The sequence below is a fragment of the Galendromus occidentalis genome, unplaced genomic scaffold, assembly GCF_000255335.2.
Source record: "Galendromus occidentalis unplaced genomic scaffold, Mocc_1.1 scf7180000077526, whole genome shotgun sequence".
NCBI classification, from domain to species: Eukaryota; Metazoa; Arthropoda; class Arachnida; order Mesostigmata; family Phytoseiidae; genus Galendromus; species Galendromus occidentalis.
In genome coordinates, this window is record NW_003805514.1 from 204066 (window position 1) to 219341 (window position 15276).

The 15276-nt window shown below is 51.2% G+C and overlaps 2 protein-coding genes across 2 annotated transcripts in view; one reads left to right on the top strand and one right to left on the bottom strand.

The window, feature by feature from the left end:
- Positions 1-1492: 1492 nt before the first annotated feature.
- On the top strand, positions 1493-9478 carry LOC100907190 (monocarboxylate transporter 12). The gene is made up of 10 exons (XM_003747924.2): positions 1493-1754; positions 5604-5734; positions 5859-6015; positions 6211-6477; positions 6634-6884; positions 7413-7520; positions 7621-8082; positions 8218-8431; positions 8634-8759; positions 9028-9478. Exons 1-10 carry the CDS (start codon positions 1694-1696, stop codon positions 9207-9209), a joined length of 1959 nt encoding a protein of 652 aa, XP_003747972.1. The 5' UTR covers positions 1493-1693; the 3' UTR covers positions 9210-9478.
- A 5574-nt stretch (positions 9479-15052) lies between these two features.
- LOC100907334 (cytochrome P450 4V2) overlaps positions 15053-15276 on the bottom strand; it is a 3706-nt gene continuing 3482 nt past the window's right edge. The window contains 1 exon segment of the mRNA XM_029112733.1: positions 15053-15276. This exon segment is cut by the window's right edge and continues 156 nt beyond it. Within this exon segment, the coding sequence (XP_028968566.1) occupies positions 15053-15276 (224 nt within the window).

The following is a 15276-nucleotide window of genomic DNA, read 5'->3' on the forward strand; positions in this document are numbered from 1 at the left end:
GTCGACCGGCGAAAACGTTGTGAGTCTGCCGAATAGAGGCTCCGATGCTCCGTGGAAAAAAATAGCTCTTCCTTCGGCGTACTAATCGTCCCTCGAAAATCATGTACAATAAACCCATCTACTTTTCTTATCATCAAAACAGTGTTCTCTATCGAAGAATATTGCTATGAACTCGTTTCAAGCTGATAAAGAGACTGCAGGGTCGTATTCGATCGGCGTTCGAGGCGAACATTGCGATTCGCTCTCAGGATCAGCAAGTTCGATAGTGGAGATATGAATACCTTTGTCGGCGTTCGGAAAAAAGTGAATAACAGCATCAAATCTTCTCTATTGGAGAGACTCGGTGCCTGATAGAGGAAGATAGCCATTCTTCCGAACGGGGGTAAACTTCTCGAATCTCGAACGATCTGCTATTACCATAACCGTTACATCATGAAGTTTCCAGCGGGCCCCCGAATGACTCAGGGAACATTTATGTAGATGGGGGAAAGCGGAAGAGCGACACACCCGTTCCACTCTACATATATTCCGCTCCCGGGAGTAGTTATATCTAGATCCAAGGCACTACTGGAAGAGATAAGCCTGACTATAAACAACGCTGTTGATAGTGCTTCTAGATAGCAAGCGGCGCTGTTGACAGCTACTTGCTGATGTTGACAATCATTCAAGCGGAGTCAATGCGGCTCGATCGGACTGGTGTCGGAACCAGCGGCCCTGCGCTCTGCTTCCGAGGTGGTCACGGAACGCTGCTCCCAGCCTGATGGGTGTTCAGCCGATGAACTCCAGGGATGTCAACAATCGCCAGCGAGGTCACGTAACCCTTTCAAATTTGTTCAAGGATAGTTGAGAGCATTCGAGGAGATCGATCCACTTGTCCTCAGAGATCGTCGCGCGTCGAGGTGCTGAAAACTTCCGCTACGGTGCATCGTTTCATGAGGTGCAATCTCTTCATTCACACACTCGACAGACGCTGCAATCGGTGCTCAATCAGAAGATCATTTGACATCCACGAATGGGACCGACACCTACCGGAGAGGTTTTCGGCCCGATTAGAGACGGGAGTCTCATCTTGACTTTCTACGGAATGTCGTGGCACACTGAAGAGACGCGGTGGTAACTGTTCACATCGAAGAGCCGGACATACCGCTGACTTTGATACTCGATTGTCATTGACCTTCTATCTTTGTCGAGCTTCCATTCATCCATCCATCCTTCCTTCCTTCCGCCATCAAACCGTGTGTTCGCCCGTGTGTCCATCCAGGTGCTCGCTCGCTGTCCGGGACGATGCCTGCATCACTCACGTCGAACGTGGATGTGAGCAGCTCCGTTATCTTTCACGAAGAGCTATCAGAGGACAGGAGCAAGCACTGAGTGCTTCTTGAGAGAGAAGGTTGAGAGGGCCCTTGGATTTCGAGTTGCTACAATCCTTCCCCAGGCCGACAAGGGCTCCTAGCGGTGCGGTTTGTGTAAAGATTTTTCCCGCGGGGGAAGGAACGAGGCCATCGGCACCGACTTCCAAGCGCTTTCAAGCAATCCTCCGCATGTGTTCATGAAACTCCACAAAGAAAAATTCGAGCGAGCGGTTCAATCTGCCGTTCTCTTTGGCGGAGGCCGCCCATCGAGGGAGTAGTACTTCAGCAGATGGTGATAATTTCTCCAAGAACTTCTCAACGAGTGACAGTGCAACTACACGATGACAGTCCATTCGGAGGAAGTCTTTTCAGCGGAACAACAAACTCTCGTGCAGATTCCCAGTGAGTACCGCAACTCGGCGAACGGTCCCGAGTGGAATCTTATTTCCACAGTCTGATAGATTCGCGCGTGCCTCTCTCGGCTTCCCCCCGGATTAATGATAATTCGAACCTAGCCCGTTGTCGCGGAGAAAACTGTCAAGCACATGTAGCTCGCACCGAAGTCCTTTTGCTCGCTCCCGATGGAAGCGCGCTACTCTTCCTTTCGGCGAGTGCGGTAGACGTCAAGGAAACTCGATGGACGTGGAAGTGCCAGCGGTGTGGCGTTAATCCATCTCTTGCCCTAGGAAGATCCGGAGATCAGCGGGTGCGGCTCGGGTATATCCCGATTGACGTCTGATACTCCGCGCTAGTGAGTGAGAGGCGCTGTCGGCATAGAGACATTCCGTATCATCGCCGTCATCATTGGAACCGCGGTCATAAGCACAAACGAGCAATCAAAGGTTTGAACACGCCCCGACCGTTCGACGGATGGGAGTAATTGTCTTGCCTTGTTCTAACTCCCGTCGAGTGCGAGTTTGTTTGTATTACATAGTGAGCGCTGGCCTGAGGGAAGTCGAATCGAGCCATCAGGTCCTAATTCTGGAAATCCAGGCCCTCCCCCGCTCCCGGAGGTTCGCCTCCCAGCCATTCCCGTAAATGGCCACGCTTCCCAAAGTGGGGCAGAAAAAAACCGCGAAGAATCAGCGGACGAATGATTGCGGCACGCGCTCATGCATGGCGACATTGAGTTTGGGCTCCCTTCTCAGAGACCGCGCTCAATCGACTTCCTTCCGCCGATTCCGACGCGCTAATCCGCCCGGCTCGGTTGCGCTACACGAGGCTCTAATGGGCCGGGATTCGATGCCATGCGACGCCAGCACTTAAGACGAAGCTCTAAAAAAAGTCATTAGGTACTAAAGCTTCGCAAGTGGCTCTCCCGCATGAGAAAAAAGCGGATCATCCTCTGCAGTAGCGAGCTTAATGGCTGGATACGCACGCATTCCACCATGAGCACCTCTTCAACAAGCGACCTGTCCCGCCAACGACGCCGCCCATTCGACACGAGCTTCTTGCTTTGCTCGCCCGACTCTCCAGCTCTCCCAAAGGCAGAGTTGCTTCAGTCCCGCCGTTGGAAAAGACGTATGGCAAGCTCCGAGCGCGAACTCGGAAGTTAGCGAGCCGGAGCCCCACCCATGCTGCTACGTTGGGTGACGAAGCCGTGACATCGGGAGCATGGTCAAATATGTCAGCACGCAATTGAAGGCTGCAAGTATCTCCACAACGGTCTCTGTGACCTCCGACCCGACATGACGCTGGTGACGCTTCGCCGCGAGCGCTTTCAGTTGCCTCAGCGAGTACGGATTTCCCGTTGCCTTCAACACTTCCCGCTCTTCGGGTCCCAAAGTTCGGGTTTTGAAAGCAGAGTTCCCGAGACGTAATTTGATTCTTCGCGAACAAAATTGAGCTCCTTTGTTGCGGCGAGCACCGCGCTACACGAAGCGGGAGGATTTCCAACTTCCATCCGTCGGCGGACACCCCGAGCAACGTTAATCCCTTGGATCGAGAAGATGGCGTATCGTAGGCTGATTGGAAGAGGAGCGAGTCAGGATAACGGAGTTCGCCGGAATGCATTCAGTGTCTGCCGATCGAGTCAATTGTATTGCGCGGTAACCTTCGAAAGATCAAGACTCTTCCCCTGGAAGCCTGTTGATCAGATCGATAATAAACGAAAGGTGGCGACGCACAACCAATTGGAAGAATCGTTTTCCTGTGCGCGCGTTCTCGCCAACCGTGCTCACGCTTACAATCGATCTTCACCTAGGTATTAATCGGCTTGCAATCCACAAAGTTAGCTCATAATCGGTGTGTTCTATCGTTTGGAGTGAAGGGTGATGTTCGATATCCAACTCATTCGGAAGGTGTTGTAGGCCTTGATCTTCAATGAACGGGGCCATGCAGCGTTGATCCTCTAATTCTAATGAGCTTGACTCGCCTAATTTGTGACAACGACTCTACGCCTTACTTTCTTGACCCGATGAAATGGATCTTTGTTAATTGGGACAATTAGAACGATGTCAAAAATATACTGACTCGCATCACCTTCCTGATGAAGCCTCCGTTCTCGCTAACCAAGTTTCATGCACTGAGTGAGCGTATTCTATTCCATGATAAACTCGTGTCGCCTTGCTCGTCGAATCGGCGCGTACCAGCGAGCGGGAAACGAGCTAGGTGGGGAGGAGAATCAATGATTATCACGCTTCGCTTTGCATCTACATTGATAACAGAAAGGATATCCCAGCGTGATGTCATCGGATAGCATGAGGACCATCTCGCGATCGATTGGTACTTATCATGAGCTCGTGGAATTCGAGATATCATGGTTCTAGGGCCAGCGTGATTCCGGAGGAAGTATCGAAGAGGCTGTTCTTCTCGAGATATAGCTCCAGGAATTGCAATATTTGAAGAACCTGGGATAGCGAACCGAAACACACATGAGATTATGTAGGGTCTGTCATCCGATTAGAAAGAGCTTTCTAACCGCTCCCTGGGATCCCAATCATCAGAAATTAATACGGATGAAAATTCATTCAAGAACACCAGCGACTCCTCGCAGAAGTCGGCTCTGTGTGGCATTCTCCGGCCAAGCTCGGTTCCAGAATCCACGCATACTCGTCCATGTCGTTGGGTTGCCGAATGGCGATATCCTCGAGTTATGGTCCTGTTAGCTATAAATCGTCGAATTATTCCGAAATTCAGAGCTCACGAATCTTGTGAGATTGTGGCGCATTCCGAGATGATACCGCCACGACCCTGATTGGGACGAAGTCGAACGAGCACCACTGCGCTTTTTGTGGATTTTGAGGGAATGTACATACTCATGTTTGGAGATCGGGGCATACAAGCCTAATAAGATAATATGTTGATATATGCGTGCATCCCCACCAGTCTCCTGCCCCCTCGAGACCGGTTGCAAGTTTCCTGAATAATCATCATTCGATATTTGAGTGGTCGTTTGTAGTGGGCTCTGTCGGTGATGTGATCGTCTACAATTCGAATTGACGAATTTCAACCGAACTCTGACAGATCCACGTGGCTCCGGCTTGAGAAGACGACTTGTAGATTTTCTGCGATCGGACAAGCACCCGAGATCCTGGGAAGAGAATTCCAGAAAGTTTGTGCATTGGCTAAGCTCGAGTTCATCGAGCGGTATGATCGATATTCTGACGCTGCAAGCTGGATCCTGGAGAATATCGGTATCACAGTTTCTGAACAGGACCGTAGAACGCTTGCCGATTCTTCGACATTTAAGTCGGCCAGACCCGCACCGAAGGTCATACGCTTACCCGGATTTTGTCTGAACTCGGTCCTATGTCTTCGATACAGAGAAGAGCGTCGTGCACTACCCACCACTCGCGACGTGAAGCGATATCGGGCTCGACTCTATTCCTCATCATATTCCGGTGCCGACCAGAAATTCGCTGTACCGAAGCTATGTGAGGGCTCGATCCAATAGGAATTACGGATCGGAAATTACAGGATCTTCCCCGGACCGCTGCGAACCGAGTCCGAAAGGGATGGAGAAGAATCCGAGCGATAGCCCAGTGATCTACTCCCCCAGTGTTTTCAGTTCTTCGCGGCTACGTTTTGAGCTCCGAAGGCGTCAATTTTGTGCCAATCCTTCTGTTTAAAATTGACACAAAGAGTCCTCCCGTTCCGTAGATCCTCTGCTAGCACATGCAAACATTCTCGAGGGTTGTGGTGAGCCGGACCTCGAGAGCGACCTCGGAGAATCGAGCGAAGCACCTGGATCGAGCAGCAGCATCAATTGTTATATCAGAGATTTCAGGGTGGAACGTTCTCTCATTCCAGTCATTGATGACATGAGCGAGAAAAGAGCATCACGAGTTTCAACGAACCAGAGCCTATCGGCCATATCGGAAGATGATTTGGCCGAAGTGGAAGCCACATCACCTATGGCTCCGGATGGAGGTTACGGATGGGTAAGGTGGATGACAGCAAATGACTACCTAGCGTTCCAAGTTGATGATCTGTCGATTTTATACCGAGGGATACGTGAGGGAGATCTCGAATGCGCTCTAGAACATCGGGCACACATCTTTCCAGGTGATTGTGTGCGCTTCCTTTCTTTGTTTTTTCATCGTCGATGGCACCATATTTTCCATGGGAGCCTTCCTCCTCGAGTGGGAGAAGCACTTCAAAAGCTCTAAATCCCAAACCGCATGGGTCGTGTCCCTCATGTCAGGGATGTATCTCCTCGTTGGTAAGTGGCAAGACTTCTCGAGTATATTTTTCTCGAAGCAACAGCCTGCTCGAACTGAAACTCAACACCGTAGCGTGCGGAACATGCAGATGATACCGGTCCTCGTTGAGTCGGACTTTACCCATTTGAGATCCTCAATGGAAGGGTCAGGCCGCGAAAAATTAAATTCGAGGGTTTAAAAGATTCATTCCTCAGGTCCCGTGGCTGGCGCTCTTTCGAATGCTCTGGGCTGCCGGACCGTGGCCATCATGGGATCCCTTACGGCGACGGCAGGTCTCGTGCTGGCCCAGTATGCCCAGAGCATGGAATCGATGTACCTGTACGCAGGAGTTATGACCGGCATCGGCTATGGTTTCATTTTCCTTCCCGCGGCATGCACGATCAGTTTTTATTTCGAGAAGAAACGAGCCTTCGCTACTGGAATAGCTGTTTGCGGTTCCGGTATCGGCGGGCTTGTTCTCGGTAGGCATTCCGTCCTCGAAATTGAGTTCATTGACCTCCCTATCGTTTTTGTAGAAATCACTCTTCGTTTCCATCCGTTGGCGTCACGGTAGAGTAAGATTTGAGCCTCCCGGTCACCGGATCCAAGTCATAATCTCGAAATTCGTTCCATGAAAGGTCCCATCATGCCCTCGGCTCTCGACGCGTATGGATGGGAGAAATCCATGGTTTTCCTAGCTGCGATGGCTGGCGGATGCGCCTTCATTGCGGCGCTCCTGAGGCCATTAGACACCACGGTTGTCGAATTGATCGACGAGGAAGCTGTGGAGGAGAGTCGCGCCGAGCTCCGGAGCTCCCGTCACGGTATCAACGCTGTATCCATCTTCAAGAGTCAGAATGGGTCCACTCCTTCACTGGACACTAAGGACGTGAGTCGCTAAAGAGATCTTGAGCAAAACCTGCTCTTATTTTATCGAGGCATCGGATCGCCAGTATATCCGTTCAGCTGAAGTTCAGTAGCTCGATGGATTCTACGCAATCATGACGGTAATGACGAGCCCTGCTGTAAACACGTTGGACATGTCATAATCCCAAGAGATTACGAGCTCGCCTGTGACGAAGGGTCGGCGACGGATCGAGGGAGCCAGCCGATGGAGCGTCCGACTCTCATTCCCCCGAGAGGTGACATCCTCCTGATTATCGAGCCTCACTTACTGAACGGAGCGATCTTCCTCCCGGACCACATTCGGACACGACCGGCTTCGACGAGTCAGTCGTTCCGAGAACCTCCCCAAGACCAAATGCTTTCAAACCAGGCCGACACGCGCAGAATCTCCACCATCGCTTATGTTACGGAGTCCGGAGGAAACACGAGATGGTTCGCGAATCCCCACCAGAAACGTTGAGCCCGAAAACAAACGATAGAAATTGACCAACCGATCCTGCTCTAATTTCAGCCAATTCTAGCGGCCAAGTTTCGTTCTAACTACGAGCTTCATCGAGAGGGGAACGAAGGATCGCGCAATGACTCCATACCTTCGAACGCCGCTGCTGAGCTCCAGAAGGTAAAACCGCATGAGTCCAAACCAAGCAAATCTGCTTAATGAGCTAGCCTAAGAATTTGTCGGGGACCCGCTTACTTCAGACGCCGCGTTCTCTTCCCAGGTCGGCTCCGGCAAAATCAGCGCGAGCCGCAAGTCGGTTGATATCTATCGGAGCAAACTAAGCATCGATCAAGGGGTTTTGCGTAAGCGAGGTCTGTCGGTAGCGTCACTGTCAAACGGTGAACGTCGACTGACGAATCCGGATCTGAAACCTCTTCTGCGGAAAGACGTTTTCCTCAACGGAAGTCTGATCCGAGTCCCCGAATATCGCTCCCAAGCAAATATCAGCAACTACCATGCGAGCGTCATTCATCTCCCGACGCTCCTCGGTGAAGACCAGGAGCAGGTGTGGGGCTGCGTCCCGAAAGGCTTCGCTGATATGTTGAAGTCGATCCTGTGCCTCGATTTGATGCGCAGCCCGTCGTTCCTCTTACTGGCCATCTCGGGTTTCCTGACCATGATGGGTTTCTACATCCCCTTCATGTACCTCGCTGACGCCGCTCAAGGTGCGGGAATCGAGAAGGTTCGTGAATTGAGCGTAATGTTTCCCCCGAAATCGGATTTTGAACGGGAGAACTCCTTTGGGAAGCGACAGAAGGCGCCGGGGGAATTTCCCCGCTTCGAATCGAGGCGGAATCATCCATGGGAATTCTTGCAGAACACGGCGGCCTACCTGCTCTCCACTATCGGCTTCACCAATACCGCGGGGCGCGTGTTCTGCGGTTGGGTATCCGACATGCCTAATGTAGGCGCGCTTCTCATCAATAATGTTGCGGTCATGATCGGGGGGATTGCGACCATACTCATCCCGTTCTTCATCAGCAACCTCGTGTGTCTACACGCCTACGCTGCTGTTTTCGGCTTTTCTATAGGTGAGTTCGAAAATTCGCTTTGTAAATCAGGAGCGGTATCGATGATTAATTGCAGCAAGCGCTGAGCGGAGCGAAATCTATCATACAAAGAAGTGGAGCGGCTAAACGTTGACGATAAGAGACAGCAACTCTGGACTGGCGAATACCGCAGAGTTGCGGAAGTTTATCTCGGTGAATAACATCCATCACGCGCTTTCGGCAGCTTGCTTCGCCGCTCTCCGTTCCATCATCGTCGTCGAACTTTTCGGTCTCGAGAAACTCACAAACGGATTCGGTCTTCTCCTGTTGTTCCAAGGCCTAGCCTCACTTGTCGGGGCACCCTTGGCCGGTAAGTTCGTTTCGCTGCAATCTGAAATCCCATTAGTTCCTGTCACGGAAGCGATCGTCAGCTCGAACTCCGAGCTTGAAGTGGGTCGCGCTCAACTGGAGGCAGTTATCGGGTGCGAAGTTCGTCGCTAACTCCGATGCTCGTTGGATGTCGTGACAGAGTTTCGAAAAGCATCTGGGAAGCCTCTTCTCGCGATTCCTTTCTCAAAAGGAAGGATGCGGCCGACAACGTCTGAGATAGTCTGACTAGAGAATGTTCATCTTTCCAGGCTATTTATACGATCGTACACTGGCGTACAACGTCCCTTTCTATTTCTTCGGGACCCTGATCTTTGTCTCGGGTTTGATGTGTGTCCCCATCAACCACTTGATCAAATGGGAGAAGCGCAGAGAGGAAACTGACGCAGATTCGTCGCTCCGAGAGAAAATCAAAGTGACTACTGTAGGTTGAGGATGAGCGAAGAAGCCCACACCGGACTAAGAACTCTCTCGTCCTTTTGCGTTCAATGAGTTCAGCCCTTAAATTAATTGTATCGCAAGTACCTGACGGTCGTACGCGCCGCCGCATGTGTATGTTACATCAAGAAACGCCCCGTACCCTGTCTCTGTATGCCATGCCCTCCAATGTAATAGAACTGGTCTCGGTCGCCGTTGAATGAATGGAGGCGGAAGTCTTGCGACCGAAGAGCATCTATAAATGGAGGATCGATTGAAGTAAATATTCTGCGATTGATCTACGCCTCATATTTTCGTGACCATCATTTGATAATCAAATCGACGGGCGTTTCCACGGTGAGAGAATCTGGTACTCACAAGGCTCGATGAGCTCTGTTTTTCGCCCCCTCCGACGTGCGTGAAATGAGCCCTCGGCGAATCGACGATATGAATATGACGGAGGTCGCGGATACAGGTTCCATCGTCCGTCAACGGAGTATTCAGCTCCCTCCAAAGGTAAGATCGGCTAGCCTTGATTGTGGAATTTCATCGCTGCCCTCCTTTGGTCCCTCTGGATCTCTCGCATTTCTCTTCCCTTGGTCTCTCCACTGAGAGTCGAGATTCCAAAAGCTCGCTATGACAGCCTGGCAGAATCTGCATTTTTTTTCGCCATAAAATCGTCTGACGGATTCGCCCCAGGGTGCGAGGTATCCCGAATTTAGCTTCCCATGTGATGTGTAGACAGACAGCAATCACCCGACCAACATTCGGAATTGATTCTAAGTTGCTCCGTTCCACAGTCGGTCGTGACAAGCCAATCGCGCCGTTGAATTCCTCTCCTTCTCGCTGTTCGAGCTCATGCTGATCGCTCGCTATTATCACTTGAGCCATGGCGGAGCCAATTAAGAGGGTGCGACCGACCTGTGTACCCGATTCGCTTTCCAGGATGATCGACTCAAGCTATTAGGATCCAACCAGGTCGACCTCCCACTTCCGCGACGCTTCCGCTTCGTCGGAACCAGCTCCGGAGCCTGATAACCTGTAGATATCGAGTCTCTGCATCACACATCCGTAGACGGGAAACTAGTTTATTATCTCAATCTACCAGCCAGAAATTAAAGAAACAGGGTTCGACGCGAATACGACTATCATATCTTCTGTACATCTCCCTCGAGGTCATGGAGCATCATGACCGAGGGGTTCAATCATCGGACGGGATTCGAAACAGACGCGGGAAGCCTCATGGGAAACCCCGATCGTATCGCTTCGCTTTTTTTCTGAGCTCCCACAGCTCTCCATTGATCCTGAAAACGAGGGCGTCGTCTGATTCCTCCGCGAGGTCGATCTTGGCGCTTTTTTTGCCTGGAACGAGAGTTCATCTTGAATGTTCATTCTCACTGAAACACTATAGAGCCTAGAAGTAGAATATCGACCTGTATGCGAGAATATGTTGGGACGAATTGATTGGAATCTTTGTCTCGAGTCAGATTACGATTCGAGAGCGTGAAGAACTCACCGAGGAGCTCAAGAACTTTATCAAGACGTATCTGGCCCTGATCAACGAGAGATTGCAGCTGTTCCCATTGCGAAGGCAGGGTGAGACGACTGGATTGACAACCATAATCAATGTCTGTGCTCATGAGTGTACATTCACGAGGCACACGAATATTCGCGAAGAGCATAGCGACAGCCGACAGCACTTACCGTCCATCGGGCAGAGTGAGGAAATATGTTAATCGCCCCGCTCGGCCCTTGATTCGCAGCTGAAGCGTGTGCCGCCTCCGAATGATTACCGGAGCCGTTTCCCTTGAATTATTTCACTTTAGGAACCAGCAACAAGCTGGTCCCCCGTCATGAAGCCTATTGTTTATTCTGGAATCCACCCCGGGAAAAGACCAACCTGATATGATTCCTCAAGACCTCCAGTACACTGACAGGAATCGTCACATTGTGCTCGTTTAATAGCTGAATCACTTTAGCAGGCTGGACGATCAGACCAGCTTTCGTGTCGTTTTCGATGTCTTCCCATTGAGAGGGCAAACTATAATTTTTGCCGTCGATCGCAAGCGTCACCGTGTGAAGCGTGATAGTGTTGTGGAGTAGGAGTCGAAGCTCGCCTGTTAACTCGTCGAATATGAAGGGAATAGAATGCTCTGAAAATGTCTAAAGACGAAACAAATTACTAGGTTCGATATCAGGCTTGTGGCCCCGTGGAAAGCGACTGCTGATGGGATGATCCACCCCATACCTTGAACAGTGAATAGATGAGCCCAGGGTATTTACGGAGCAGCTCATTGAAGGCTTTCTGATCTTCCGGCAGCTGAAACTCCACGTTCTCAACCACGACATGGACTCTCCTTGTCACGCCCTCGACGGTGTAGATCTTCAGCCTACCACGAGAGAAGGGAGAGTTCGGTTCGTGTATATGAATGGTTTTCCAATTAAGAGCCTCTTTGCCTGATAGGGAGGGTGATTCACTGACTTTATCGTATGATTGGTGTTCTCCGAGTCCCAGAACATCATTTTCCCGTAGTCGAGAATCACTGTAAAATGAATCGACGTATATGACTACTGATCGACTACAGTAGTCGTGATAACATCACTATCATCATCTTGGGGCTGGGTCATGCCTCATACGTTCGGATGTTACACCGTCAATTATCTCTGTAGCCTACCTTGTTTAATCGATGGTACTCTCGGAAGTACCACAGACAGGACGGATACCGGCAGATCACTGGCCATGAATAATTCGGCTTGCTTCGTGCCCATCACGAAAAAGCTGTCACCAAGCGGCAGCGTCAGCTGTGAATCAATCCGAACCCCTCCATTAACGACGATCTCCCGGCAATTGATTGGAGGAAGTGGAAGGAATTTTAGTTCCGCTGCCATGCGATTGCGATCGAAGCCTTAAGAACGCCTTGAGAACGAAACCGCGCGAATAAGCAGCTCACAGTACTCTTACATGACAACGACCATCGTTGGCTAGCGCCAGCTCGATCGCGAGATCGACCGCAGCTGGGAGATGTCGATCGCAGCAAGGAAGGCTCGAGCTCATGGAGCATTCCTCTTGTTTTTCAGCAGCCGTCACCAAGCCCAGCGTGAGCTCGAACAAGAGCAGCACCAACATCTTGATCGAAGCTCGGCTGGTGCTGTCGGGAATGACAATCATATGCTGGAGCTTTCTTTCACTGGCATGCTAAATGGGGTGATCTCTGCGCGATCAGCTCGCTAAAGGGGAAACTTCACGAGGAATCCCGCTATCAAGATGGAAGTCATGATTCTTTAAAATTTCCATTCGACATGTATGATTGCTCACATCTGACTGAGGGAACGCTAAATCCTCACTAATATATTCCGCAATTCTCACAGAACGGGCGAGGCCGGATGCTGCGTACTGCAGATGGAATTGCTCCCTCCGATGACTGTATGACCCTAGGTCTTCTGGCATTGAGTAATTTCGGCGAGGCGATAAACTCACCTTGTTTGCGTAGGTCCCGGTGCCTTACTGAACGATACTATTCCGTGGGAAATGTTGAAAAGACGTACAAAAATGACTTTGTCTCATAGTGGACACGTTTGTTTTCTCCCATCCATATGGTTCTGAGCTGAGACGACAAAAGGCGCTCAGGTCACGACGAGCATAAGCTCTCAGACCTAACAGCCGAATACAGATATTCGTGCATAAAGGATTTTCTCACTGATGACGTTCGCTTACAGCACTACTGACTAAAAGAACTCTCCGATGGGTGCTGTCGCTAGACACGATGAAGCGCGTAAGCTCACAGAGAACGTAGGGATCCCCGAGCTTCGTAATGCTGGGGAGCTGAGGGGAAATGACCGGAGGAAGGGAGCGACTCGGGCATGTCGAATCGGATTCTGCTAAGCATAGCCTTAATTTTGAGCGACCTCCCCCGAAAGGACCCTCTCACGGAGTCTCAAACTTGCTGAGCAACCGGAAACTTGCGCCCAGTGTTCAGTTTTCCCGCAAAACCACGATACGATGTGTGATTTAGCGGGAATAGAAATTGTTCGGACCCGCACTCCGACAGCGTAGATGCGATTCAGGGCTATCCCACGTAATGGTTCCTCAGGGCTCTGCGATTCTCTCAGCTACCGCGTGTACAGACAGAGCATCGACACAGTTCCTCGCTTAGATCCATGTCAAGCCAAGACAGTGATGGGATCTGTCGGCTAGATCCCTAAGCCCAACCTTTCGGTTGTACTTGGTTCAGAAGTCACGAGACCGTAGAGAGCTTTGCTCGTTGACCCAACGTTCTCTGCGGCGTCGAAGACGAGACGGACACGGTCTGTATACATCTACGAAGCCCGAGTTCATTCTCCAAACTTTATGGCCAGAGCTTCCCCGAGGTGATACCTGCTTAGGCAACGAGTGCCATACCGGAGCGACGCCGAAGCGACGGTGTGGTGCAGGGACATGATAGCTGAAATAGCGCTGACACCAAGTCACGCTCGAGCATGGGAGAGAGCTCTGGCCGCGGCAAATTGACGGGAAATCGGCGACCACAGCGTGAGCGGTAGCAAAAGAGCAAAATGGTCTTCCGCCCAAAAAAGGGGGTGCCGGAGAGGCTCAACTGTCGACCCTCCCATGAATCGGTGGTTATGAGACGGACAACAAGCAGCCGACAAGTTCATCTCCCGGAACGATGCCCTCGATGGGGAGGTCGAGCTGCGAGCTGACGCTGGGCGCTGGGCAAGGTCTGCCTCCTCAACCAGCGATACAGTAGGGAGAGGCATCCGAATGCGGGATAAGGGAGAAGGAACAGAGATAGGTATGAACGCCCTGACTCGACATAAAAGAGCGAAATGACGGGTGCAAGGTGGAAGATAATGACATGGTAAATCCCTAATGACACGGAAGCGCGGAAAGGATCACTGCTTCAGGTAAGTAGATTGTATTGAGTTGAAGGAAAACACTCACCAATGTCCCCAACAGTGTTGTTGCAGGGGAAATCGAGCTGGGAATCGCCCCTTGTCCTTGATGAGTGATGAGAGAGATACCGGAGAGCCTTACGTCAAACAATACTACAGTTCCATGCGCAAGAGCCCTATCTCATCAATCTTAGCTGGTTGAATAGGAGGACGGACGATCCGTTCGGTGATAGCTTCCGGAGGAGCCCGGGACGGAGACTCGAAGAGAAGCTGTGCCCGCGATTCTCTCTGCGAGGATCCCCTCCAGACCGTTCCCTTTTTTTTTTGCCTATCCCTTGTCGTCCTAACTCGTGCATACTGTTGCTCCCCCCTCGAACAGTCTAATTCAGTCCTGAGGAGTCCTGACAAGTAACGTCGTGGACGCGACTTCTGCTCTTGTAGACGGTTTGATTGATGCGTGTGAGTCTTCGACAGAAACCATCCCGATGAACCAGTAGAGACGGCGCTAACTCGGCTTATACCATCATTTCTTCTAAAATCGTCCATGTATCCATATGACTTCGGTCAGATTTGCGTGCTTATGAGGAAATCGCTACGGGAGACCCCTCACCTATTTAGGTCTTGCTCCAAAGCTCGTGGGACAAATCTCCTGTCAATCTCCAACCCCTCAAGACTCGACCAGACGAGCTGGGTCGATGGAACTCTGGCGCCGCACAGTCATACAAGTTTCTGTTGCATTAATGACGATGTTTATTCGTCTGGCCACTTGAGCAGAATCAAAGACATTTCCACGTGTACAGGGCGGGTTGAGAAGCTTCTCGGGGAACATTTTCCGCCTGCGTCGACGTGCTTCCATAAGATTCGGACCCCCTCGCTCGCTGCGAGTCCAAGCGATGTATCCCCTCTGCTCGTGTGGGGCATCAACCGTTCTGTCTGGATCGGCTCTTGCCGCGCGGAGCGAAAACTCCTCTACTCCAAGCGGATGAAGTCCACGGCCAGGGCTCGCTTCGGACGCAATACGATTTCTTCGGCCATCTCGATGCCCTCCAGGGGAGCTTTGCTGCGTATTTCGAAGTTCCGCAAGATATTCACCAGAATTACGCGAAGTTCCTGGAAAGTGAGTGCACGCTTCTACGAAAACGCTCGTCCTATCCTAGCGAGAAAGGCGAGCCTGGAGCCATCAAGAATCTGAT

Bases quoted from the DNA above. Each gene is read 5' to 3' on its own strand.
- LOC100907190 (XM_003747924.2), top strand. From the start codon at position 1,694: ATGACAGTCCATTCGGAGGAAGTCTTTTCAGCGGAACAACAAACTCTC. The intron at 6,016-6,210 runs GTAAGTGGCAAG...TTCATTCCTCAG, and splicing joins AGGGATGTATCTCCTCGTTG to GTCCCGTGGCTGGCGCTCTT. The intron at 6,478-6,633 runs GTAGGCATTCCG...GTTCCATGAAAG, and splicing joins TATCGGCGGGCTTGTTCTCG to GTCCCATCATGCCCTCGGCT.